The sequence below is a fragment of the Musa acuminata genome, chromosome BXJ3-3 (genome assembly GCF_036884655.1).
Source record: "Musa acuminata AAA Group cultivar baxijiao chromosome BXJ3-3, Cavendish_Baxijiao_AAA, whole genome shotgun sequence".
Classification (NCBI taxonomy): domain Eukaryota; kingdom Viridiplantae; phylum Streptophyta; class Magnoliopsida; order Zingiberales; family Musaceae; genus Musa; species Musa acuminata.
Window position 1 is genome coordinate 11,466,077 of NC_088351.1, and position 24,923 is coordinate 11,490,999.

General features: G+C 41.8%; 3 protein-coding genes across 5 annotated transcripts; 2 read left to right on the forward strand and 1 right to left on the reverse strand.

Annotated features, from left to right (window-relative positions):
• Positions 1 to 1,991: 1,991 nt before the first annotated feature.
• On the reverse strand, positions 1,992 to 9,655 carry LOC135633203 (monosaccharide-sensing protein 2-like). 3 transcript variants are annotated; one of them, XM_065142394.1, is made up of 7 exons: positions 9,421 to 9,655; positions 9,232 to 9,341; positions 8,409 to 8,527; positions 7,598 to 8,164; positions 4,504 to 5,432; positions 3,021 to 3,208; positions 1,992 to 2,739 (listed from the first exon to the last, which is right to left on the reverse strand). In XM_065142394.1, the coding sequence occupies exons 3-7, from the start codon at positions 8,485 to 8,487 to the stop codon at positions 2,304 to 2,306; spliced, it is 2,199 nt and encodes a 732-aa protein (XP_064998466.1). In that variant the 5' UTR covers positions 8,488 to 8,527; positions 9,232 to 9,341; positions 9,421 to 9,655; the 3' UTR covers positions 1,992 to 2,303. The 3 variants fall into 3 exon arrangements, with proteins under 3 accessions (XP_064998466.1, XP_064998465.1, XP_064998467.1); XM_065142393.1 differs by having other exon boundaries at positions 8,409 to 8,534; XM_065142395.1 differs by lacking the exon at positions 9,232 to 9,341 and having other exon boundaries at positions 8,409 to 8,534.
• A 4,563-nt stretch (positions 9,656 to 14,218) lies between these two features.
• LOC135632490 (transcription factor DIVARICATA-like) lies at positions 14,219 to 15,668 on the forward strand. The gene is made up of 2 exons (XM_065141098.1): positions 14,219 to 14,694; positions 15,221 to 15,668. Exons 1-2 carry the CDS (start codon positions 14,219 to 14,221, stop codon positions 15,666 to 15,668), a joined length of 924 nt encoding a protein of 307 aa, XP_064997170.1.
• Positions 15,669 to 18,793: 3,125 nt separating this feature from the next.
• LOC135632491 (uncharacterized) lies at positions 18,794 to 19,579 on the forward strand. The gene has a single exon (XM_065141099.1). It carries the CDS (start codon positions 18,794 to 18,796, stop codon positions 19,577 to 19,579), a length of 786 nt encoding a protein of 261 aa, XP_064997171.1.
• The last annotated feature ends 5,344 nt before the right edge of the window (positions 19,580 to 24,923 follow it).

The window sequence follows — 24,923 nt, forward strand, 5'->3', positions numbered from 1 at the left end:
TACTGATTTTTTCCTCATGCAAATGATATTACAACTGTCATAGTGCGGGGTTGGCAAGCTTTGACTTCACATCGGATATTTAGATTAAGTCCTTCAATAAATACTCCCACTAGTTGTCGTTCGGACCAGTCTCTTGCTTGATTAGACAATCGTTCAAATATGCTATGATATTCTAGCATTATAGAAATTTGACAAATTTTAGTGAGCTGTCCATCAATATTCTCATATTCAGATGATCCAAAGCGAACGAGAAGCCCTTTCTTGAATTGCTCTCATGAGGGGACCCCGTGACAAGTTTCGTACCAATCATACCATTGGATTGCATCTTCATCTAGTTGGATCAAAGTTATTTCTACTTTGGAATCTTCTGGAGTTCTATGAAAATAAAAAAAAATTTATGCCCTAGAGATCCAACTAGTCAAATCTCCATCTTCCCATCTTGAAAATTCTATATTCATGTGTGGATAACTTGTGTCTTGTTCTTAGTTTCTTTTGCTTGTCTCTAGAACGATTCAATATAAGACTTAAACTTTCATCTTATTGAAACTTGCTAAAGCTCTCCAATAGACTCTTTTTGAAATCGTTAAGGGTTTTTTACAACCGGTTCTCAATTCTGATTTTCAATGGTTCAATTTGGGCTTTCATTGAGTTATCGATAGCCATTATGTAAGATTATAAATCTGTAATCTTTAGTTCTTATTTTTTATGTCTGGTCAAGGGCATTAGCACTGTCCTATTCAGTGTAGCTTTTGGTGATATTGGAGCGAGGCAACAATCGACATGTAGCTTGGATGTGAAGCTACCAAGAAAGCGGATGTTAAGGCAGCGTAAAGGCTTGTTGCGGTCGTTGCGAGGAGCGAAGGTTGTGCCCTATTTTTATTGATGCGTGGGGTGAGAGCATTGGGGGCTGGAAGGTGGTGGTGTTGGCGTGGGGAGCGACTACGGGCAGCTACGTGTGTGGCTGCAGTTGCTATGACCCAAGGGAGTGATCACCGAGCAACCGGGGTTGAGGCTATGATGGTGCGACTGGGAGTAACCGCCGAAGCTGCTGTCAAGGCTGCGAGGCCGGCAACAACCGAGGCAGTGCTGAGGGTATGGCTAGGAGGCGACATTGACAAGGGTCAAGAGGCAGCGATGGTGGCAATCGGTTGTGGTCGAAGTTGCTGTTAAGGCTGCGAGGCCGGCAACAACCGAGGCAGTGCTGAGGGTATGGCTAGGAGGCGACATTGACAAGGGTCAAGAGGCAGCGATGGTGGCAATCGGTTGTGGCAGAAGATGCAAAGGGTGCTCTGTTTCTATTGCACCATAGAAGGAGACGCTAGTGATGCCAAAGGATCACAAGCGGTTGAGGACAAAGCTACAGTGGCTGAGGCAATGTTGAGGGCATGGTTGGGAGGAGGTGTTGACAAGGGTCGAGAGGCAGTGGTGGTGGCAACCAGGGCTGCGATAGAAGAAACAACGATGACGTCGACGTGGGAAGCAACGAGGGGGGTAGTCGCTGGGTAGGAAGTGGCGGTGGTGGTCATTGGCCGGGAAGCAACGACCCTTTCCCGCTGTGAGGAGGTTGGGTGTGGCTGCTGGCTTTATCTCTTTCTTTCTTTTTTTTTTTTTTTTAGATGATGATAACTGCGACGAGGTGTTGTGAGAAATTATAATGAGAACGATGAGGATCACTGCTCTTATATCAAATGATAAGACCTCTAGGGTTTCATCGTAGAAGAAGAGAGAGAAAAGAGATCATCACTTCGAGTGAATCGATCTCCTAGAGTTTATTAAAAGACTAGAATAATATTTCTTAAAAAAAATAGATACATCCCTATTTATAGAGTTCCACCAAAAGTCCACCAAGACTTGGACTCTTAATAAATAAATATCAAATAAACTCCTATCTAATTTTCACTAAATTAGATAAACTCAATAAAATATTATTTAAAACTCAAAAAATAAAGAGATCCTCAACCAGATATGGTACAACTAGTACAAACATTTCCATAGATGATCAAGGACTCACATTACATCATAAACCGGTATGGATTTTTTTGATTCTTTGCATCAGATTATTTTCCTTGCATCTTAAAGAACAAGATTTTGCATATTGAGTGTTACAAGAAATTTCATAGAAAAAAAAAAAAGAAAGGCTGAATACAATGCAGTGAAAGGAAACCGATTTTTGCTTTTAGTCAACTCAATGCCAACAAGAACAGAAATTGACCGACTGTTAACATCCCTGGAAGGAAGGTCTTGGTATTATTTGTGCACTTCTTCACCGGGATGCTTTTGCCGATGCAGTTTCCATCTTTCATTTAGGTTTTGGCGACTTGCTTGGATCCAACATTGAAGAACTCGATGATGACTTCAAGGGGCATGCCTTTTGTTTCAGGAATCTTGAGGAAGACAAATACCAATGCTATGACACAGACGATAGCATAGATCCCAAACACCCCAGCAAGACCAATAGTGTTCAGCATCACGGGAAGGCTGTAGGTAACAATGATATCGCAAAACCAGAAGGTGAGGGAGCATATAGCTATGCACACACCACGTACACGAGTTGGAAAAATCTCAGAGCAAAGGATGTTGGGAATAGGACCAAAGCCCATGACAAAGCAACAGAAGTAAACCACAACACATATGGTTGAGAAGACGGCATGAGCAACAGAGCCGAGGTCCACAAGGTTTGTCAGGACCAGACCAACAAGTGATACGATCAAAACAGGAATTGTAGCCAACAAAAGACTCCTGCATTAAAAAGGAGAAAAAAGTAAACATCGGTTTTGCTTCCTTATAATAAAATGTTATATAACAGCCCACAAATTGTATGAGAATTTAAACGCAGATGAAAACAACATAACCTTTTTTAAAACAAAAAACATTGTGCTTCCCATTCCGTTGAAATGATACATTAGAAAAATGAAGAATGCAAAGACTTTGACAAGGTCACAAAGAACATGCATGCGAAGATGGACATAAATGTATCATAGCCATGGAGATAAAATAAGACTGATAATGTAAGACTTTACCTTCTTCCAGAGACATCCATGAGCCTCATAGCAACAGCTATGCAAGGGAGCATCAACAGAGTTGTAAGAGCACTTATAAGTATTGATGCTGAATCAGAACCAATTCCGAGATTTGCAAGAAGAACTTCAACACCAGCTTGCTCAAGAATTTGCGGAGTGTAATAAAGAACCCCATTAATGCCAGCAAACTGAACAAGAACCAAGTTTTCAGATAAAAGTGAGACACTAGGAAGAAAATAATTAATTCTGGGAATTGAATATATGTAACAGTCGACGTTTCGTCAAGAAAAATAAAACTAGTGTTACAGATTGATTCAATATTAGCTTTCAAACCCTTTAAAAGTTGACACATATCGCTAGACATGAAGATCATACAGGGAATTTAAATCTATCAACTTAATGACAAAGTTTACACCCCAAAGAATCATATCATATTTGTCATTATTGTGAATATATTGTCTACATAGCTTTTATATTTTTTTTGTTAAAATTATAATTTTTCCTGAAAAGTCAGCCTTGATAACTAGTGCAACAAGCACACCCAAGTATCATTAAATCATCCTCCAGCTGGCAGGTAGCATAGGAGGTGAAACATGAAAGGTATTTTCAAATAAAATTAGAGCAGCCTAATGCATGATGCTCCTGTATCGTGAGATCTGAATATGGCCAATATATACAACTTTCCCGTTGTGAGCAAATAAATTGTTTCAATGACTCATATTCTGGTCACCCACCTTGCAGAGAGAAACTTTATAATCGAACCATGACTCCTTTTCTAATGTAAGTTTTTTAAGTCAAAAGTCAATAATTTACTATTTGTGAACCATGAATCCCATGCAAAACTAGGACAGGGATGTTATAACTACTTTATGTATTTGAATATAAGTATTAAGGAATTCATGGATATCTTTGGCCTAAACCAGATAATCCAGTCAGATATGACTTTTTAATAGAGACTCAACCAGGAAACAATACTCTAGAAGTTAGCTCTAAGTTGTTCAAGACCAAAGAAACTTCACACTTTGATGCCATTTCAAATTACAATTAGGAATCAACATAACATTGTACCCTTAAAACCAAACAATAACATGCCTCCAACCATGTAATATACCAAGAGAAATATAAAAAACTCAAAATCCTAAAGTTTACTGCAAACAACTTAATATGGATCATCCTACTTGATGCTATGAACAATGAAGTCTTCTCTTTTTCTATAACTGTACTTGTTAACCATTGCAGTCTTTTCTAAAACCAATGATGATCTAGAAGGAATATCTGATTTTAATGGAATGCAGAGGAAGAATATTTTTACTGGAAATTTCAGAGTTTTCATCTACAAAAGGTATTTTCCATTAATATCTTAGATGATATAACAAGGTGGATGGGAACTTCTCTATTACGTATTATATTGCATGAAAGCTACAATTTTAAAGAATCGATCTGTTCCTTCAGTGAACTGTAGTTTACGATAACATCTCATTACCTGCTGAAGAATTTGTATCCCAATGCCAACAAATAATGCATGCCTGACTCCTGCTTCAAAAAGAACTCTCCACATTGGCCCTTCAGCAGCAATCTTGGATGGATGAACCATTGCTGGCCCAGCTGGATCCTGGCTCATGACTTCCTTCGAAAACAGAGCAGGTTGGCTTACTAATGCTGCAGCTTGAACATATTCACCTTCTTCTGGGATGTTGCCTCCAGGAATTGAGACAAGGGAAGCTTGTTGTGACCCAACAACACCTTCTTGGCGCAAATAAATCCTCTTGAAACCTCCTTCTTTTGTTCCGTCTACAGCCTCTCTGTTAGTCCACTTCCAGGCTAACTGCCAACCACCTCCTATGCCCATACTACTCACTGTCTCACCAACATTTTCCTGCATAAGACTGCTGTTATGTATCATGTCATTCCCATCCATGCCTGTTCCATGGCGAGAGAGCAATGGAGTGTGCAAATTATCATCGGAATCACCTCCTGCACCATCAGAGACATAATCCACACCATCCTGATGACCAATTTCCTCATCCCATTGCTCAGCTTTTGGATGATTCTCCACCACACTAAACATGCTACCGAAATTGGGGAACAAAATACTTCTCATGCTTCCCATTTCGGGTAGCTTTCCATGGACACTTCCAAAAAGAGTAACTAGAGGATCCATAAGAGGGATGCTCTGATTTACAATGCTTCCCTGGCGTGATATGAGACCAAATGCACTTCCAAGAAGACTTGGTCCTGTAACTGGCTGTGCAACCCATGAGAGGCCTTGTTGTGGACCATACAACATGATCTTGTCCTTTTCAGCAGTTGAATCCTGTTCATCAGGGAGCTCATTTGCAGGGCCAATTATATACTCTTCAATGGTTGTATCTGTACTTACTCTTAAACCTTCAACAAGAAGAGCCATTTCTCCTGAAATAAAGAAAATTAGCACATGTCTTACATGTTAAATTGCAACTAGCAAAAGGAGAAGCTAGGCAAATTAACTATGAAACCCATTGAAGCTGATATATAGTTACTTCATAAAAAGGAATATAGTTACTGAAATCATTCAAATCCCCTTAAATTTGATCCAAACTCCCCATCCTAATTCATGATACTTGTGCTTCATGGATCGCTATAGTACACGATATTGATCATGGCCCCTTAAACTTGTTCCAAACTCCCCATCATAAATCATGATACTTGTGCATCATGCATCTCGACAGTGCACAATTTGGACCATCAAAAATTGAGGAAACAAAATCACAAGATGAGAAAATCACCATTGATGTCTCAAGTTTCATGTCCTTTACCGTTATTGTTTTTGATCCATGTATCTTAACCAATTGTTTTACATTGTACCTGCACTTGTATCACAATTCAGAACATTCCATGTTCCAGATAGCATGAACAGGAGTGAAGATAAGGTTCTTACACATTTAACAGTCTATTGACATTATTTAATAGGAAAAAGATAAGTGAACTAGGGGATGCAACAAGGGAAGCAACGTGGATGAGATACCACTGAAAGCTGAGGAGGGTGGTAAGAGGTCAGTGATTGAGGTCCATTAGGGACAAGGACCATATAAAATATGAATGACAGACCACCCAAGAGCGTAAGGCTGATTTTGCTGGTATGTATTCTAGTGCATTAGGTGATGTTGCATGAGAATTATATGAGATAAGAGAGCTAGAGATATAAATGAGAATCCATAAAGCATATTGCAGCATACAAATGACAGCGGTCATCTATTACTTTGTTTGAAGTCTCTGTTCTTCTCTAAGGGCTTTTTGTTGGTTTCAACCAAGGTTCGTCGTACCGCTCAGTATAGGTGGCATGTACTGGTTCGATAGAGAACTGGTATGGGTGGTACATTGATACACCCCCCATGTACCATGTGTTGGTATAATCAGTACGGCTTGATACAGCTCGATATGTATCGTACTGATAGCTGGTTGGTATACCGATATGGACCAATAAGACGAACCATGGTTCCAATAAAGATAATGAGATTGCTACCCAGACCAGTAGCTCAAGAAGACATACCAAACATGATTGCTACTAAAGAGTGATCAGGTCATAAATTTAATATAGAAGACTTTCTCATAATTATTTTAGAGTTAGTTATCAGAAGCACCATTCGTGGCAAGGTTCCCGATCAAGGGGACAGTATGAGATAAATGCATGAGGAAATAATTTAAATGATGACCAACCCTGAAATTAGATGATGAAAAGGGCTGCTTCATAGACTCAGAAATAGAAGTTCTCTTTGCTGGGCTGCAGCCCATACAAAGCACATTCAAAAACAAGCAACTTGCAAATGCATAACCCAGCAATAACACAGACATGATCAAAAAGTCAAATTCATTTTATCCCGCTGAAACAGCTTACCTTCCTCTGAATCTCATATCAAAGTCGAATTTAATGAAGCAAGCAAACAAGGGAGTCCACTAAGATACAAACAAGTTCATTAACAAGAAAAATCTCTGAGGACCTGACATTGATATTAATATCTTGCTCGAGATGCTAATCCTTTTGCTTACAGCATGCATTAGCCAAGACAAAGACACAAATAATTGCTAACTACTGTTCCACTGATTTTCTACTAACCAAATTGCATGAACACGTTGATTAAGAAACCTATTAATGCAAGCAAACTAGATCATCAAAGACCAAATACACATCATTAAACAGATGAACTCTTTTTAAGTAATGGAACTACAGAAATGCTATCTTAGAGAAAAGACTTCAGATAAATAAGCTTATGAAAAGATAGTAGCAAAAAAATTATTAGAGTAGCTTCAGAATTCAGGATGTTTATCTTCACAATGTGTAGTATGAGGTGTGTAGTTTGAGATAATAAAAAGGAGACCATCATACATATTTCTGTTTTAGCAAAAATTAAAAAAAAGGGAGACCATCATTAGTTGAGCAGTGTCCCCCAGCATAAAATCTTATACATGGAGGCGCAGCAGTAGTATAAAATGTTTGTACGTGGAAATTGAGCAGTAGCGAAGAGCAGAAATTACAACCATAAACTCTATGTGGTTGCTCATCAAAATTTGTTTTGAAAGCATACTATCTTAAAACAAACCTGAGACATCTTCTCTTCCACGTAACCTCTGTAAAACTTGTTTGGCCTCCTTCATTCGCCCTTTGCTAACAAGCCATCTCGGTGATTCAGGCAGGAAGAATACAGTCAGCACAAAATATAAAAGAGAAGGAACAGAGAGAACTCCAAGCATCAATCGCCAGTCAGGTTGGATATTTAATGACATTGCAAAAACCATGCAATATGAAAGAAACATTCCTCCAGAGCCCGTGAACTGCGGAAGAGTATTTAACAAACCCCTTATCTCAGATGGGGCCGTCTCAGATATGTACACTGGAACTAGTGTGACTGCCAAACCAATTCCAAATCCATCTATAAGCCTTGCCAAGAGCAGCATATATACATTTGGAGACCAAAACATTATCAGACCACTAATAAAGTAGAGCACCGATGAGATAATTAACATGGGCCGTCTACCAATCCAATCTGACACTGCTCCTGAGAATGTTGTAATGATAGTGGCACCAATAAGTGACATGGCCACAATTAGTCCCTCAATAGTAGGCTGGCCCTCCAACTTAAATTCCCTCTTTATGTAAAGAACAGCACCTGTACAAAATGGAAGCATGTAAACAAGTGAAATCATACTCATGGTCGTTAACAAGATTAAAGAAAACTGAAGGAGCAAAAATACAGAAAAGGTGCTAGCGTGTTAGATGAGATGCATCGTCGATCATCTTTGCTAAAATAAATCTTTGATATCTACATGCAGAACCCAGTATCATACTTTCAGCTTTTCAGTCCTAAATATTCACCTAACAAGTTTTTAAAAAAAGCACTGAAAGTGATTTACCTGCTATGGTAGCATTATCCCATCCCTGCAACATATTGCCAATTGCAGCAGCAATGGCGACCAAAACAGCTCCCTGCATTTTCTCCCTATGATGCACTTACACTTCACTGTATATAGACCTGCAGCCTAACATCAAATGACCATTCAAAACAAGCAATAATATAAATCGATCAGGGTAAAGAGATTTGCCACAATGATGCAAGGCTATAGGCAAATCAAATTAAGCTTTCGACTCAAAACAAGCTCTGAACAGAAGGAACTCATGTTGAGTTTCAACAAGCATTAGATTATAACAAAGAAGACCTAATCCATAATTCAGCATTGAGTGTACCATATTTCAGCAGAAGCATACCACTTATTCACTTAATCATGTTTTCTTGGAAAATCCAGAAATACAATGAAGTTAGGGGACAACTGAACCAAACATGTTACACATGGTGATCGAAAGAAGAAGAATCAACCATGAGAAGCCCCAAAAAACCACTCTAGATCAAGAGCAGATCTGCCTCGTGGATTTCACAGAAAGCTCCTAAAGTATTTGTTGTCGGACAGGGAGTCAATCTTGGCAGAAAAATGACAAATATATTTTTGATAAAAGACCAATTTGCTGACAAAAAGGAAAAGCAAAAAAAAATCGAGGAAAATAGCAAGCAGGGCATTGCCTACATTTCCTCGTTACCCTACACCCCGAAGATCGCAGCTTTATGACGAGTTCCGCTGAGAAACGAGCCAAGATCTCAACTTCTCCAGCAACTTATCAAATATTCTTCGAATACGAAGAGATACTAATAAAAGATCGCAACAGAAAACGTCTAAAACATACCAATGCCGCGGAGAAGTTTCGACCTCAATGACAAAGCACAATGGGTGTTTTCGACCTACGGATCGGCTACAAAGTTCCCGGCGTCTCTACCTCTCCTCCTCTCTGGGATCCTAAGAAAGAACTCCATACTCAAGAAATAAGCAGTACAAAAGACACAAGAACAAACCTAGAAGAGAAAAGAATGCTTACAGTTATCGGTGAAGCATGACAGTCATTGTCAAATCTGTCTATGCTCCAAAAGATGCCTTTGTTATGATGGATTCCCACTCATCATCAAAAGTACACCTTTTTTTTCTTATTTCATTGATCAAACCAACGTGATCGGAATGACCGCGAAAGGAAGAGAGAGAGAGAGAGAGAGAGAGAGAGAGAGAGAGAGGAGGAGGAGGAGGCGGGCGGGGTTGAATCGAGACCCCGGAGATGATTGTGCCCTGGGGAGCTCTTCCCTTCTCGTCCATTATATAGATAGCCATTCTAAGACTAATAAGCTTCTTTATATTCCTAAAAAATGTTATATTAAATATGATTTGAGTGACGACTAATAAACAAATTATTAAATAAAAATATGAAGAATTAAAATATTATTTATATTTAATATTTTTGTAAAAAAATAATTATAAAAAATCTATCCACCCATTTAAACCAATTTAATTGTTCTAAATTAAGATACTGAAATCAATATTATTTAGATTAAATTTATTCTTATTGTTCAAATTCATCATGCTCAGCACCAATATTTGAATAAAGACAGACTGCGCGTGGTGTTGATACTGAAATATCCAATACCAAAAATAAACTACAAATCTGATGTGGTGCTTATTTGGTTGTTCCTAATTATCAATATCATGTTTAGATGTCCCACCTACATGCATTAAGAAACAAAACAAAGTTGGAGTCTAATATTTTTATTATTATTTAATATAAAAAAATTTATTCAAACAATAAATAAATAAAAACATTGTCCATACAGGCCTTACGTGTACTTCCCGTGATTTATGATGCGGATGATTGATATGGCACGTAGATTATGTACTTCTATATTCTCCTCGCATGATAAATCTGCACAAGTGTCGGACAAGTTATGTTTGAAATATATCTAATTTATAATATAATGTAAATTTTTAGATTAATTAGTGTATTATTATTGTACAAAGTAATTGATGTGTCTCTTGAACATCATATATATCATTTAATATAATAATATTATATATATGTATATATAAATTATAATGTGCTTTACAACAATATGTATGTAATCCAAGATAAGACCAAAGTGTACATATGTCAAGCATATTATCTCGACAATAATTTATACCATAGAATTCCTTAGCCAAAAAAAAAAACATAAAATATTGGGAAAGATAAACTTTGTGGTGAAGCATATCTTGTTTTTAATTGCATCTACTGGATAACGAATAACATCATCTACTTCACAAGTTTCCATCAAAAACCCTATCAAAGTCCACTTCTTCTTCTTCATTAACACCTTTTGACATCCCCAGATATGAGAGGGTGGATCATGAGGAGAGACTTGTGTGTTTATTTCCTGTAGTCTTTACATCATTACTGAACCACAACATGCATAGATGCCAAAAATGTGATCCATAAAGGTTCTGTCAAGGAGAACGAGCTTGACTTAGTGGCCCCCCATGTAGTTGTCACCATGCTTCCTTTCCACCTGCATCATGCTCTTCCATCAAGGAGTTTTGAGAGTTACAAGTTCCAGACAAGATAGATCTGACTATATGATTCTTCAGGTCGAGTTTGATCTCGCTGTTGATGCACTGGAGGATCTTATTTTGTTTAGATATGTTTCAGCTGAGACAATAGCTTAATCTAGTCAAAGTTCTGCTTTGGTTTGGGTTGGATGAGAAGGATAAGAAGCTTGAGGTGATGCAGTTATCTGAAGGTTTCGTTTACCTTTTGGCAAACCCTAAAAAGTGCTCTTCCTTTGACAACTTGAGAAGCCAGAAAACTTTTGGAACCATAAGAAACCTGCTGTAGCCCACTGTATTTTTCATATTTTTGATGCAAAAAGTCAACTTTTTTTTTTGTATAACTTGTTAAGTAAGACACTTTTTGGGAGCACATTATTTTAGATATTTTTGACAAAAAAAATGCAATTTTCTTCTTGGATAACAGTTTTTTTTTTTTTTTTGTTCTTGATAATCTTTGAGGAAGTCAGACATGTAGAAAATTAGTGGTTTGATATTATTTACATGATTCTAACGTGAGAAATCTAAATTCCAACTAGGATTACAGTAAGCTTGATTTGTTGTGGGAATTCCAGTGATCTAAGAAGCCAACAGCTGCAAGAACTAGTCAGGCCACAGATGGATGATGTTAAATTCCAATTGAGATCACTTTCTTGTTTACCTTCTCTCCCTTCTTTTTTTAATGTTAAAGGAAAATAATTGAGATCAAATATTTCTTTAATATGATATTAATTACATTAATTGAAGCATATCCACATCAAAAAAATCTTTAATTGATAAAGATTAATGAGTATTCTGAAGGGGGAAAAAAAAACTTAAGATTTTAATAAAATGTAGCAGAACTCAAAAATTAACAATAATGAATAAATCTTGAAATCAAGATAGAGGTGCAGCTTTTTTGTGTTCTGCAAACTCTTCATGGTCATCATTCTATAATGATCTCATGCTAAATCTAGCTCTTGTTTTCAAGACATCAGAAACCAGTTCTTGCACTCCACTGTCTTTAAGTGCACAGAAAGGAAGAGAAAAGGGAAAGCAAGAAAGACAGACTCAAGCATCCTTTTGTTCTCCCTTAAAGAACTGCTTTTAATGTGTGTCAGTGACATTATCGATCACTCCATCTCAATTTACTCTTATTTCTTTTTCGATTCTTATTTCACGTGGCATGATCACAAATCTCCTCCAGGAAATATTTTACTCGGTCTTGATCGATCACGTTGGATGCTACTGCAAGAGGTTCTTCCCGAACTCCAAAATGGCTTCGATCGTGGAACAAGGAACATGGATGAAACTTAATTTGCTCATACCCAGCAGCAGCAGCAGCAGCAGCAACATGAGCACTTGTTGGGGTAGCAGTGATCATCTACGAGACCATGGATCAGATGGAGAGGATCTTTTCTCCTTGTTTCCTTGTGAGATCGATCCACCATGTGTTTGCAGACACAGAATCTCATACACATCACCCAATGTAATCATAGTGTAAACTATTACTGGCCAGGTGGAGACACATCAATCATGGACTTTGTTTTCTGGGTCTACTCCTGAACATTAGTCCTGGAGGTGTGCATGTGTGCTTCATAATGCAGCCGTAGTTGCGAGGAGAAGCTCATCTGTTTGTTTATCGGAGGAGTCAGGCTTCCATGTCTCAACGAGTACCTATCGGAGCCAATCGGGGGAGGTGGGAATCAATAGAAAACTGTTGCATCTTCCCTGATGAAATTGGAAGCTTTCGTTACTGCATCTTCCAATCTTTTCACAGTGATAAGACCCTAAAGTCTTATCGTAGACTCTGATACCAAATTATAAGACCCTAAAGTCTTATCGTGGAAGAAAGAGGAGAAATGAGGATGATAATGATTGTTTCGAGGGGATCGGCCTCCTTGATCCCCTCAAGGGGATCGGCTCCTGTTAGGACCATTTTTCTAAGCTTTTGAATAATGTTTATTGAGTCTGTTTAGTCTAGTTGTTTATTGAGTCGGTTTGATTTAGTTAGAATCAAGTAGAAATTTATTTAATATTTATTTATTATTAGAGTTCAAGTCCTTATGGACTCTGGGTGGAACTCTATAAATAGGGATGTAACTGCTTCTTTTCAGTAATCGATAAAAAATACTATTGTCTTTGGATAAACCCTAGGAGGCCGATCCCCTCGAAGAGATCAAGGAGGGTCGATCCCCTCGAAGTGATCATTATCATTCCCTTTTCTCTCATTTCTTCCATGATAAGACCTTAGGGTCTTATCACTTGGTATCAGAGCATACGATAAGACTTTAGAGTCTTATCATTTGGTATCAGAGCCTACGATAATACTTTAGAGTCTTATCACACAGCTGACTGACTGATTAGAAAACTGAAACTACAGAGAGATGACAAATCAACGGCATCGGCCATGAGAACAAGCCCGATCTACATCTCCCAAGACCACCTTAATTTCCTGAACCCAGCCCGGTCCAGTCCAACATTTATTCTTTTCATGTAGTCAAAACACATTATTATTTTGATGTGCATAAGATTATCATATGATCCTTTTGGTTTAATATTAGTTTATGCTGCGATCCTGCAGTGCCATTCCATGCATGCAAAACCAGCTTCAACCTCCAAACACTTGAAGGATGAAACCCTTAGAAACGCGGCTTCCGCTTGTCCCCCATGGCTAGCAATACCTCCATCTCCTTGTCAGTACAGAGAAGCAAACACCTGCATGCCCGGTTACGGGGGATTGTAATTTACAGCTTCAAGCATGGCCGATTCCCACCGACCGACCAACCTTCTCTTTTGTCAGTTTTGATGGAGGGGGATGAATGTACTTGTTTTGTTTTGTCTTCATCTGTCAATTCTAGATTTCTTCCGTTGTTCTTTTCTCAGAAAGAAAAGGTGGAAAAGATCTCCTTCGCACACGGTTTCTATTTCCTGTCAGAGAAGAAAGTCCATAAAATTGATTCTTTGATGTTTATTCATCGTCTTCAAATATATATCAACTCTTACTCATGTGCAATTAATTTATATGTTATTATCAGAATTATTTGCAGTAAAATGTTTGATGTTTCTTGCTCATTCGAAGGAAAACACGTAAAAGAAAAACTATATTCTGACAAGGAAAATCCTACGTACGTACGTACACAGATTTCTTCGTTTTGTTCATCCACCCGGCGACCTGCCTCGAAGACAGCCAATGCTCTATATAAAAGCCTTCGTCTTGTTGCCAGCAAGCTCCATAAGAGATCGAACTTGAATCCTGGTGAGGAAACCGAAGAAGAACGTCTGCTTCCCCAATGTCCTTCTCCGAGAATGGAGACTGGACCTTCTTGGAGAACAACACGTTTGAGAATGCACTTGCAGAGCTCAACCTCGATGGCCCCGACTGGCTCGAACAGCTAACAGAGATTCTCCCTTCAAAGACCATCGACCAGGTGAGGGACCATTACATTGATCTTGTGATGGATATCGACTTGATAGAATCTGGACGCTACATGGAGCATCAGTACACAGACTCTGAGAAGAACAAGATGGATGGAGACCTAGAGTTTCCCTTGCCTTCAGTGCATGGATCAGGAACGTCCTCGTCTGAGGCCATGGATCAAACAGCTGGAGTAGTGTTCTCGGGATATGTGGACAATATGATGGCTCTCGACACTGACTCTGAGAAACAACATTTAGAGAGGTTGGTGCCGGGAGGGACGAGAAGGCTACTTAGGGTTGCAGAACCTGCATCCAGGAAGGGGGTGAATTGGACCGAGGAGGAGCACAGGTTTGCTGCTTCTTAATCTGTTCGATTGGATTCAGCCCTAATTAACTTGAGATGCATTCTTTGCTGCATGAATCCAAGTTCTCGAGCAAAGTGCATGCATTCTAGTGGATGAACTATTAAATGGGATTTTTTTTGATAGATACGAGTGGATTTCTTTTTGAATTCTTCGTATCACAATGGAAAAAAAAAATATTTTCTTGTTAGTCATATATAATATGATTTCTTTTTCTTTCTTTTGTAAAGAGGAAATTAACCATCTACATGTTCATTATATGTTTCAAATTTCTATCCCTCATATATGAGTCTTTGGATGTATGTTAATGCTGAAATTTGACTCTCAAATCCTGTTTATTCTCACAAATCGATTCTTTAGATAGCATCTTACGTGGGTATTAATTAAAAGCACTTCGCTGTAATCACCAATTGCTACGGTAAAAGATCTTCTATTTATCTATCTGCAAAGATTTCACTGCTATCTTTCTTCCCAAAGAGAAGCCATACAGTGTTCGGTTCTGCTATTGCACAGGCTGTTCCTTATGGGGTTGAACGTGTATGGGAGAGGTGATTGGAAGAACATCGCTAAGTACTTCGTCACCACCAGAACCCCAACGCAGGTCGCCAGCCATGCCCAGAAGTACTTCAACCGCATGGAACACGCACGCAACGTGGGGAAGCGCCGCCCGAGCATACATGACATCAGAAACATCACCGCCCCTTTGCGCACCGAAGCACAGATCATGAGCATATACGATCTGGTAGACTGGAAGAAACCTTTCGTCGTCGGCCATGGCTACCAGCTTCGGCCCGCTGCAAGTCCCCCACTACTGTCGTCGATCTCGGCGGCAGCGGTGGAGCGGGAAGCCGGTGCTGCTCCTGCTTCATCTCTTGATACTGGTCAACCATCTTTGATACCAGAACAGTCGAACACCATGGGAACGACTGATCCAACATCTTGGTCGAAGAAGAGCAACTAGTGTGCTGTGCATTGGTAGTTTCATGAGTAGAAGTGGGAACTAGTCAGCCTGTGTAAAATGTACAGATGCCCATGGGGTTGACATTAAAATGAATATACAGTTGAAGTTTGACTGTAAAATAACTTGACTGTTCTTTCATTTGACTATTTGTTTTTCATGTTCTTCTAAAATTTTGGAAAATGAACAGCTCTGCATCATTCTGACTCAGTCTCACTGCTATGAGATTGATACTTGATAAGATATAATTTAGACTCCAGCCACGTCACCACGCCCCTGCCACATCGGCACGAGGGGACACCCACAGGCCGAGTCAGAAGTCATGCCGAGGCACCTCTCAGTACATCTCATCATAGAAAGCTCGGGACGGCGCCGCCTGGTGTCGTTCCGCACATTATAGGATGGTGGCCGCACAAAGGTACCACCTCGCCCCTCGAGGATCGGTCACTGCACCAAACCCACGTATGACCGATCCTCGCATAGTACGATAAAAGCCCCTGCCAGGGGAGAGAAAAAAAAGGGAGAATCAACCCCTAACTTAGTCATCGAAGGGCCAAAATCGGGAACTCCCCGACAAGAGCCTTATGTGCAGGAGCGATGCCACCCTTGGAAGTGCGACTACCTCGACCAAGAGACGGCCTCCTCGAAGACGGCACCAGTGTCCCGACCGAGAAGCGCCTCCCCTTAGACGGCGTCGACACCCCGACTTGCAGACGAAGCCACCCTCAGCGCCTTACCCAACTGATCGCGAACTCCTGACATCAACCTGTGGACCAAGCTGTGCTGACTCATCGACCACGGCGCATCAGTTCACTAACATTTTTGGCGCTAGAAAGAGGGTCAATGTCGTAGGAGCACCTCGTAGGAGTTCCCCCCGAGGGAGAGCTACCACCTGACCGCCCCCCTTTCGGACTCCGTGATCAGCCCCTCCCTGTCCTCAGGGACGGGGGGATTCCGGCTCCGATGCTGGATCACTACTGGTGTCTGTTCAACTATCCAGGGCTCTCTCCCCCTGGATATGCTGCAGGACCCTCGGTCGTTCCGCCCGAGGCGTTCCTCGGCCTGGCCAAGCAAATACAAACCTTGATTGGAATGATGCAAACAATTGTGCTACTCATTCCGCAGATCGTGCAGCTAGCGGCTCCCCCGACTGACCCAACATAACAAAGGCCGAATAGGGAACAAGTCGAGATAAGAGAAGCCCTAGAGCATACAGCAAACCTGAGAAGCCTCCTTGAAGCCATGCCAAGGCACCCTTCAATACATCCCATCCCAAAAAGCTCGGGACGGCGCCGCCTAACACTGTTCCGTGCATTCCAGGACGGCAGCCGCACAAAGGTACCACCTCGCCCCTTGGGGATCGGTCACCGTGCCAAACCCGCATATGACCGGTCCTCGCATAGTAGTATAAAAGCCCATGACTAGCATCTGGCTAGGGGAGAGAAAACAAAAGGAGAACCAACCACTAACTTAGTCATCGAGGGGCCAAAATCAGAAACTCCCCGACGAGGGCCTTCTGTGCAAGAGCGCTGCCACCTTCGGAAGTGCAACTACCTTGATCAAGAGACGCCCTCCCCGAAGACGACGCCAGTGCCCTGACTGAGAAGCTCCTCCCCTCAGACAGCGTCGGCACCCCAACTTGCGAACGAAACCACCCTCGACGTCTTGCCCAATCGATCGCGAACTCCCGACATTGACCTATGGACCAAGCTGTGCTGACTTATCGACCATGGTGCATCAGTTCACTAACATTTTTGGTGCTAGAAGGAGGGCCGATATCGTAGGAGCACCTCGTAGGAGTTCCCCCCTGAGGGAGAGCTACCACCTGACTAGCCCCCTTTCGGACTCGGCGATCAGCCCTTCCCTGTCCTCAGGGACGGGGGGATTCTGGCTCCGACGCTAGATCACTGCTAGCGTCTGTTCAACGATCCAAGGCTCTCCCCCCCTGGATATGCTGCAGGACTCTCGGTCATTTCGCTCGAGGCATTCCTGGACCTGGCCAAGCAGATACAAACCTTGGTGGGAATGATGCAAACAATTGTTTCGCTTATCCCGTATATCGTGTAGCTAACGACTCCTTCGACTAACCCAACACAGCAGAGGCCGAATAGGGAACAAGTTGAGATAAGAGAAGCCCGAGAGCAGACAGCAAACTTGAGAAGCCTCCCTGAGTAGAGCGGTCCACCGCCCCCCGCCCCCTCGAGCCCGATACCTTATCATCAGACTCGGCGAATGACTCATTCAGGGTCCAGCTGTCCATGGTCAACCGATGACTAGACAAGTTCTAGCATGAGTTCCAGAAGTCGTGTGACGAGTCGGGCGACGGTAGCTCAGGTGGATCCCCATTCACTTAGGAAATCCAAGACAAGCCTATGTCGCTCAATTTCGTACTCCCAGTGTTGGAAACATACGATGATGACTCCAACCCCACGGAACATGTCACCGTGTTTAGGGCACAAATGGCCCTTTACGACACCTCTGATGCCCTGATGTGTTGGGCATTCCTGACCACCTTCAGAGGGATAGTGTGGTTCAACTGATTACGACCATCCTCGATCTCTTCCTTTGATCAGCTCGCAAGGGAGTTCGAGCAAAACTTCTTGGCTAGAGTATGACCCCGGCCTTCCATGGCCACATTGCTCGCGTTATCCCAATGCGAAGACGAATTACTCTCACAATTCGTGACGCACTTTGCCACTGAAATTCGGGGGTTCCCAAATGCCCATCCCTCTTTGATCTTGCAGGCATTTTTGATGGGCCTGAGACCCTCGAGGTTCTTCTAGTCACTAATCGAGAAGCCACTCGCAACTATCCCCGAGATGCTTCAACGCGCCAATCGGTATATTGTCGTTGAAGCCCTAATGGCAGGAAGGCACGAGAATAGCAAGAGGCCGAGAGTGAAGCCAGCCCGAGGAACGACTTTGGCACCACCGGTGCAGCCCCGTAGGAGGCCCGACTAACCCGAGCAGTTACTCCCGAGGCCCTCGCCTCTACCTCTAAACACTTCTCATACCGAGATCTTTCTTTAGATCAAGGAGAAAGGCCTCCTGCGATAACCCAACCCCTTGAAGGCTACTCATAAAGACTGATTTAAATATTGCAAGTTCTATCAGGACTATGACCATGATATGGAAGACTGCCACGACCTCCGAAATCAGATTGAAGAACTAATTCGGAGAGGTCACCTCGGGCGCTACCTCAAGGAACCAAAAGAAGCATCCCCGCGTCCCAGGGGTCCAGTCGAGAAACAAATCGACATCATTACTAGTGGACCAGTGGTTGGTGGTAGTAGCTCGGCGGTGAGGAAGGCCTACGCCTGTAGCATGGTGGAAAAGCACCCCAGACCCGAGTTCGAGCCCGAAATCACCTTCAGAACCGAAGAGGTCGAACGCTCCCACCACGACAACACTTTGGTGATCTCCATCCAGATCGCTAATACCCGGGTAAAAAGAGTGATGGTCGACATTAGGAGCTCTACCAACATGTTGTACCTCGACGCCTTCAAGAAGCTCAGCCTAACTAATGAGGACCTCACTCCCATGGCGTCGACACTCACCGGATTCATGGGGGATTCCATCTCCCCACTCGGAACCACCATCCTCCCCGTTACCATCGGGGAAGAACCGAGAGCCAAAATAATGATGACTACCTTCATGGTAGTCGACCTGCAATCGGCCTATAATGACATCCTTGGCTGCCCGACACTCAACAAATTGAAAGCGATGGTCTCCACTTACCACCGGGCCATCAAAATTTCGACTTCAGCAAGGGTCAGGGAATCCCGAAGTGATCCAGGAGAATCAAGGCAGTGCTACCTTACAACGGTCACTCTTCTGGAGAAGTCACACCCCCGCCGAGCCCTGGGTCCCCGTGAGGAAGCCAGGACACCAACACACCTAGAGCCACCTAAATAACTCGCCAAGGTACCTTTGAAGAGGGACCGACCCGACATGACCGTGAAAGTCGAGACGACACTCCCCGAAGCAAACCAGCTCTAGCTCATCGACTTCCTGAAGAGAAATGCTAATGTGTTCGTATGGTCCTCAAAAGATATGCTAGGGATCGACTAGGAAATGATCCAGTACCACCTCAACATCCACCCCGAGGCTCGGCTGGTGAAGCAGAAGCCGAGGAAGTTCACCCCCGACCGATAGAAGACAATCAATGATGAAGTAGATCACCTTAGAGAGGCTAGATTCATAACCGAGATGAAATATCCCCGGTGGTTGTCAAATATAGTCCTTGTTAAGAAACACAACGAGAGCTGGAGGATGTGTGTTGACTACACCATCTCAACCGAGCATGCCCTAAAGATTGCTATCCACTCTCGAGAGTAGATCAGCTGGTGGATGCCATAGCAGGGTACGAACTTCTAACGTTCATGGATGTGTTCTCAGGATATAACCAGATCCGGATGGCACCACAAGACTAGGAGCACACCGCCTTCATTATCGATAGGGGAGTATATTGTTACAAAGTAATGCCCGTCGATCTAAAGAACGTCGGGGCAACATATCAAAGAATGGTCAATGAGCTATTCAAACAACTGTTAGGATCAAGAGCACTAAGAGGGGGGGGGGGGGTGAATTAGTGCAGCGGAAATCTTATAATAATTTAAAAACCAAAAGCTGCGTTCGTTCAAAAACTATTATGATGCAAAAGCAAATTCTCAGTTTGTATCTAAGTGCAGTTTGCGTCTAAGCGCAGATTGCGTTTAAGCGCAGTTTTGCGTCTAAGCGCAGTTTTGCGTCTAAGCGCAGTTTTGCGTCTAAACTCAGATTTACGTCTAAATGCAGATTTACGTCTAAACGCAGATTTACGTCTAAACGCAGTTTTACGTCTAAACGTAGTTTTACGTCTAAACGCAGATTTACATCTAAACGCAGTTTTACGTCTAAACGCAGTTTTACGTCTAAACGCAGATTTACGTCTAAACGCAGTTTTACGTCTAGACGCAGATTTACGTCTAAACTTTGAAACTCGTTTGTATACTCGCAGAAGGCAGTATGCAGTTGAAATCAAGACGTAAACGTGAACTGAAATCTGATGATTGAGCGAGGAAAGCCGATTTACGTCTGAATGCAGTTTTACGTCTAAATGTTGAAACTTGTTCGTAAAATCGTAGAGCACAGATTGCAGTTATTAATAGGATTAAAATGTAAGCGTAAACTGCAAGGAAGCTCGTTCGTAAAAGCGCGGAAAACAGTTCTGCAGAATCAAACGTAAACGTAAACTGTAATGTATGAAAATACGAATTTACGTCTGAATGCAGATTTGGAAGAACAGCACTTAGAACTTGTTCGTGAAAGCGCAGAGAGCAGTAGTGATGAGGGAGGTTTGCAGTAATGATAAAGTGCTCGAAAATAAACGCAAACCAGAGATTTAGAGTGGTTCGGTCAGCCTTGACCTACTCCACTTTTGGCTTCCTCCACCGATGAGGTTGCCGACGTCAACTAGGTGCCTTCCTTCAATGGGCGAAGGCCAAACTTCCCTCTTACAATTTCTCTCCTTTTGACAGGCTTAGGAGACAACCTTTACAGACCTTTCTCTCCTCACTTTACAATTGAAAACTTGAAGAACAGAAGGAGGAGACTTAAAGGCTTTACAACACTTTTGAGCTCTTAGAATCACAGAAAAGATCAAGATTTCGGTATAGGTCTGTATCTTTTCAGTGCTAAATGGGTGGGGTATTTATAGGCCCCAACCCAATTCAAAATTCGAGCTCAAAACGATCAAATCGATCAAATCCCAGAATTCTGGGATCAGGCGGTTGCACCTCTCGACTGGAGAGGTGGCACCGCCTGGCAGAGCTCGAAGACTGAGCTCTGCCGATTGCTTCTCTCTGCCAGAGCTCGAAGACTGAGCTCGATGGTTGCATCACCTGGCAGAGCTCGAAGACTGAGCTTGGTGGTTGCATCACCTGGCAAAGCTCGAAATCTGAGCTCGGTGGTTGCATCACCTGGCAGAGCTCGAAACTGAGCTCAGGCTGATGCACCTCTCTGCCAGAGCTCGAAGACTGAGCTTGGTGAATGCATCACCTGGCAGAGCTCGAGACTGAGCTCAGGCTGATGCACCTATCTTCCAGAGCTCGAAGACTAAGCTCGGTGGTTGCATCGCCTGGCAGAGCTCGGAACTTGAGCTCTGGCGGTGCAACCTCTTGGCTGGGGCGGTTGCACCTCCCAGCCTCGCAGCCCTGGCGGTTGCACCTCCTGGCTGGGGCGGTTGCACCTCCCAACCCCACAGCCCAGGCGGTTGCACCTCCTGGCTGGGGCGGTTGCACCTCCCAACCCCACAGCCCAGGCGGTTGCACCTCCTGGCTGGGGCGGTTGCACCTCCTGGTGCAATCAGGGTCCGAATGGTTCACTCCATTCGGCCCACTTTGAATCTTTTCAGGGGCCCAATTGCCCCAAGATTAAGCTAATGGGATCACCTCCCATTTTCATGCTTAATCATCATGCTAACTACGATTAACTCTAAGACAACTTCTGCAGCTTTGCTCCGATGCGTCAATCGCTTCTTCCGGCGAGTTTCCTGCCAACTTCCGTCGATCAACCGATAACCCTCGGTGATCCTTCTGCGGACATCCGGCATACTCCTGGACTTTGCGACGATCCACTTGGCGAGTTCCGACGAGCTTCGCTTGGCAAGCTTCTGGACTTCTCGGATCTGTTCTCTCTGAACCTCCGACGACCGTCCGAACTTCCGTCGAACTCTCGAACTCCCAACGTGATCATGATCTTGACTCCGGCGCAACTCCTGCTGCTTGTCTTACTCTCATCGTATTTAATCCTGCACACTTATCTCAACACATAGATTAGATAACAAATGACAATTGACTTCATCATCAAAATCCGAGATTCAACAATCTCCCCCTTTTTGATGATGACAATCAATTGATAAAGGAGTTGTCCTTAACTCCCCCTATCTATATGTCATAGTTGAGATAAGTCAACCTTGAATTCAAGACCTAAGAATTCAAGTGACGTATTGATAAGTTAGATCAGTTAAACTTATCAATGCTCCCATCATGATGCCTATCATGATGTATCTCTTCAAGAATTATGTCAAGGCATGACATACATCATCAAGTTTATATGATTGTGTTTGTAACCATTCATCATGTAATCATATAAAGCTACGAAGGACTTTTTACATGATGCTCACATTTGAGATTTTCTAGTAAGTTTGCATTTTCTTCACTATATCGAATCAAGATATGATGCAAACTATAGTACATGTTCACATATCTCTTGGTGATGCAAGGATGGCATAACATTGTTTATGGCATCACTCAAGTATTTGCAACTATGACATAGATATGATTATGGCAGTTCAGCTATGACATAGTGTTTATCAATTCATATTTTTCTCCCCCTTTGTCATCAACAAAAAGCATGATAGCATTATCAAGCATATAAAGGAAGTCATGACACATATATCTCTTTATTGTTTTTGCTTGACGGAGGAAAGTCATTTTCCAAAGAGTTTTCATAAGAGTGTACGGGAACATCCCATTTTTAGCATACAACCCGAAAAATGAACTTCTTACATGCATTTGGTTAAAAATATTTGTCACATAATTTGCAACATGTTATTTGATCAAGCGTTGTCAAGGCATGTAATAGTAATAACATTCGAAAAATAATTTTGATGTAGTAACACAATTATTTCAAGTGCAGCATTATATCATATTGCATAGCAGGATTTTTATTTCAGCAAGTGTAGCATTGCATCACATGGTAAGATATCAGCTCGTATGATGCAAATTTTTGTTTGATACATGGCATGATAGCAATCATGTTAGCAATAGCAACCATATCAATGTCATACTGCTGACTTATCAACTTACATTGGTATGTTGCTTCATATTTTCAAGGCATAGGCTTTTAAACCTTTTTAGTTTCAGTGCAAAAACCGAGATAAACAACAAGAGATGTTTGCAAATATGCTTACACAGACAAAGATAACCATATCAGGGTAACATATGTACAGCATATCAGGTAACCATAAAGACAAAGTCCTTCATGAATAACATAAGGAGTTTACAACATGTCATATCAGATGTTTATACAAGCTTATTCATGAGGTGGAAGATTAAAGTGCCTAAGTAAAGAGTCAAATTGTCGATGGATTTGTTGTAGCTCGGTTAGGATTTGATCTTGTCGAAGTTCAAGCCGTTCTTGTCGTTGCTCAAATCGGTCCATCCGAATCCCGATATCTTCGATGGATGATGTGTGAGTTTGCTCAACCGGATGTGTTTCCTCAAAGGGACAGATCGGAGGAGAGTGGGTACTCCTAAAGACTGAGGTTTCCGGCTCTGGTTCAGGTTCAGGTTGAGGGGGATCAGTTCTTCTAGGCATTCTAACCCAGTTACCGTTTCTATAGTGACATCTTAGTCGGTGAAGTAGATTTTTGTTTATTATGCTGAATCTATCTGATTTCATTACTTCTTCTTCTAGTGGTATTTGAATGTCGTAAGCTTTCATTATTCTAGTAATAATTCCACCATATGGGAGCATCATATCTTTTGTAGATAATTCCAACATGTTTTGTTGGATCAGATAGCCAAGACAAATGTCACGTTCTTTCATAATTAGGTACATAATTCCTAATTCCAATTGACTCACTTCATCATGATGGTATTGCTTAGGAAGAATTATACTAGTCATGATATGATGAAGTATCTTAATGTTAAAGGGCATTAGATGTTCACAACTTTTAGGAATAGATTCTACGTTAGGATTGGCAAGGATTGTTCCTAAGGCTTCAATGTAGGATGTTTCAATAGTTTTTTCATCCCATGATCCTTTGAAGTAAAGTCCTATGCTTTTCATGGGAATACCTATCATATCACAAATGAATCTATCAGTGATTGAGATGTGTTGTCCTAAGAGATAGGTTGATATCCTTTCTTCATCATCTTTTTGCATGTTGTTATAAAACAATCTAACTAGTCTAGGATAAATGGGTTCGTTGATCTGCAAAATGGGAAGTAGATTTAGGTTTGCAAACCAATGGATAGTCTCTACATCTCTTAGTTCATTCAGATCTACGTATTTTCCCTTATTGATGCTTCTTAGTTCGAAGGAGAGAAATTTTTCAGCATGGTTTTTGGAATCAAAAAGAGTGAGATCAAACTCTTCTACTACTCTCCTCTTTCCCTTGTCCCTTGAGGATCTTCTAGATCCCATTACTACTGCTGTTTAGAGGGATGATGATGAGCTAAAGTAAATGAAGAACAAAACAGAATTTAAGAGC

Excerpts from the sequence above, each read along its gene's own strand:
- LOC135632490 (XM_065141098.1), top strand. The coding sequence starts at position 14,219 with ATGTCCTTCTCCGAGAATGGAGACTGGACCTTCTTGGAGAACAACACG. Across the intron at positions 14,695-15,220 it reads TGGACCGAGGAGGAGCACAG|GCTGTTCCTTATGGGGTTGA; the intron begins GTTTGCTGCTTC and ends GCTATTGCACAG.
- LOC135632491 (XM_065141099.1), top strand. The coding sequence starts at position 18,794 with ATGGAAGACTGCCACGACCTCCGAAATCAGATTGAAGAACTAATTCGG.
- LOC135633203 (XM_065142395.1), bottom strand. The coding sequence starts at position 8,487 with ATGCAGGGAGCTGTTTTGGTCGCCATTGCTGCTGCAATTGGCAATATG. Across the intron at positions 3,209-4,503 it reads GGATACAAATTCTTCAGCAG|TTTGCTGGCATTAATGGGGT; the intron begins GTAATGAGATGT and ends GTTCTTGTTCAG. Across the intron at positions 2,740-3,020 it reads ATGGATGTCTCTGGAAGAAG|GAGTCTTTTGTTGGCTACAA; the intron begins GTAAAGTCTTAC and ends TTTTTAATGCAG.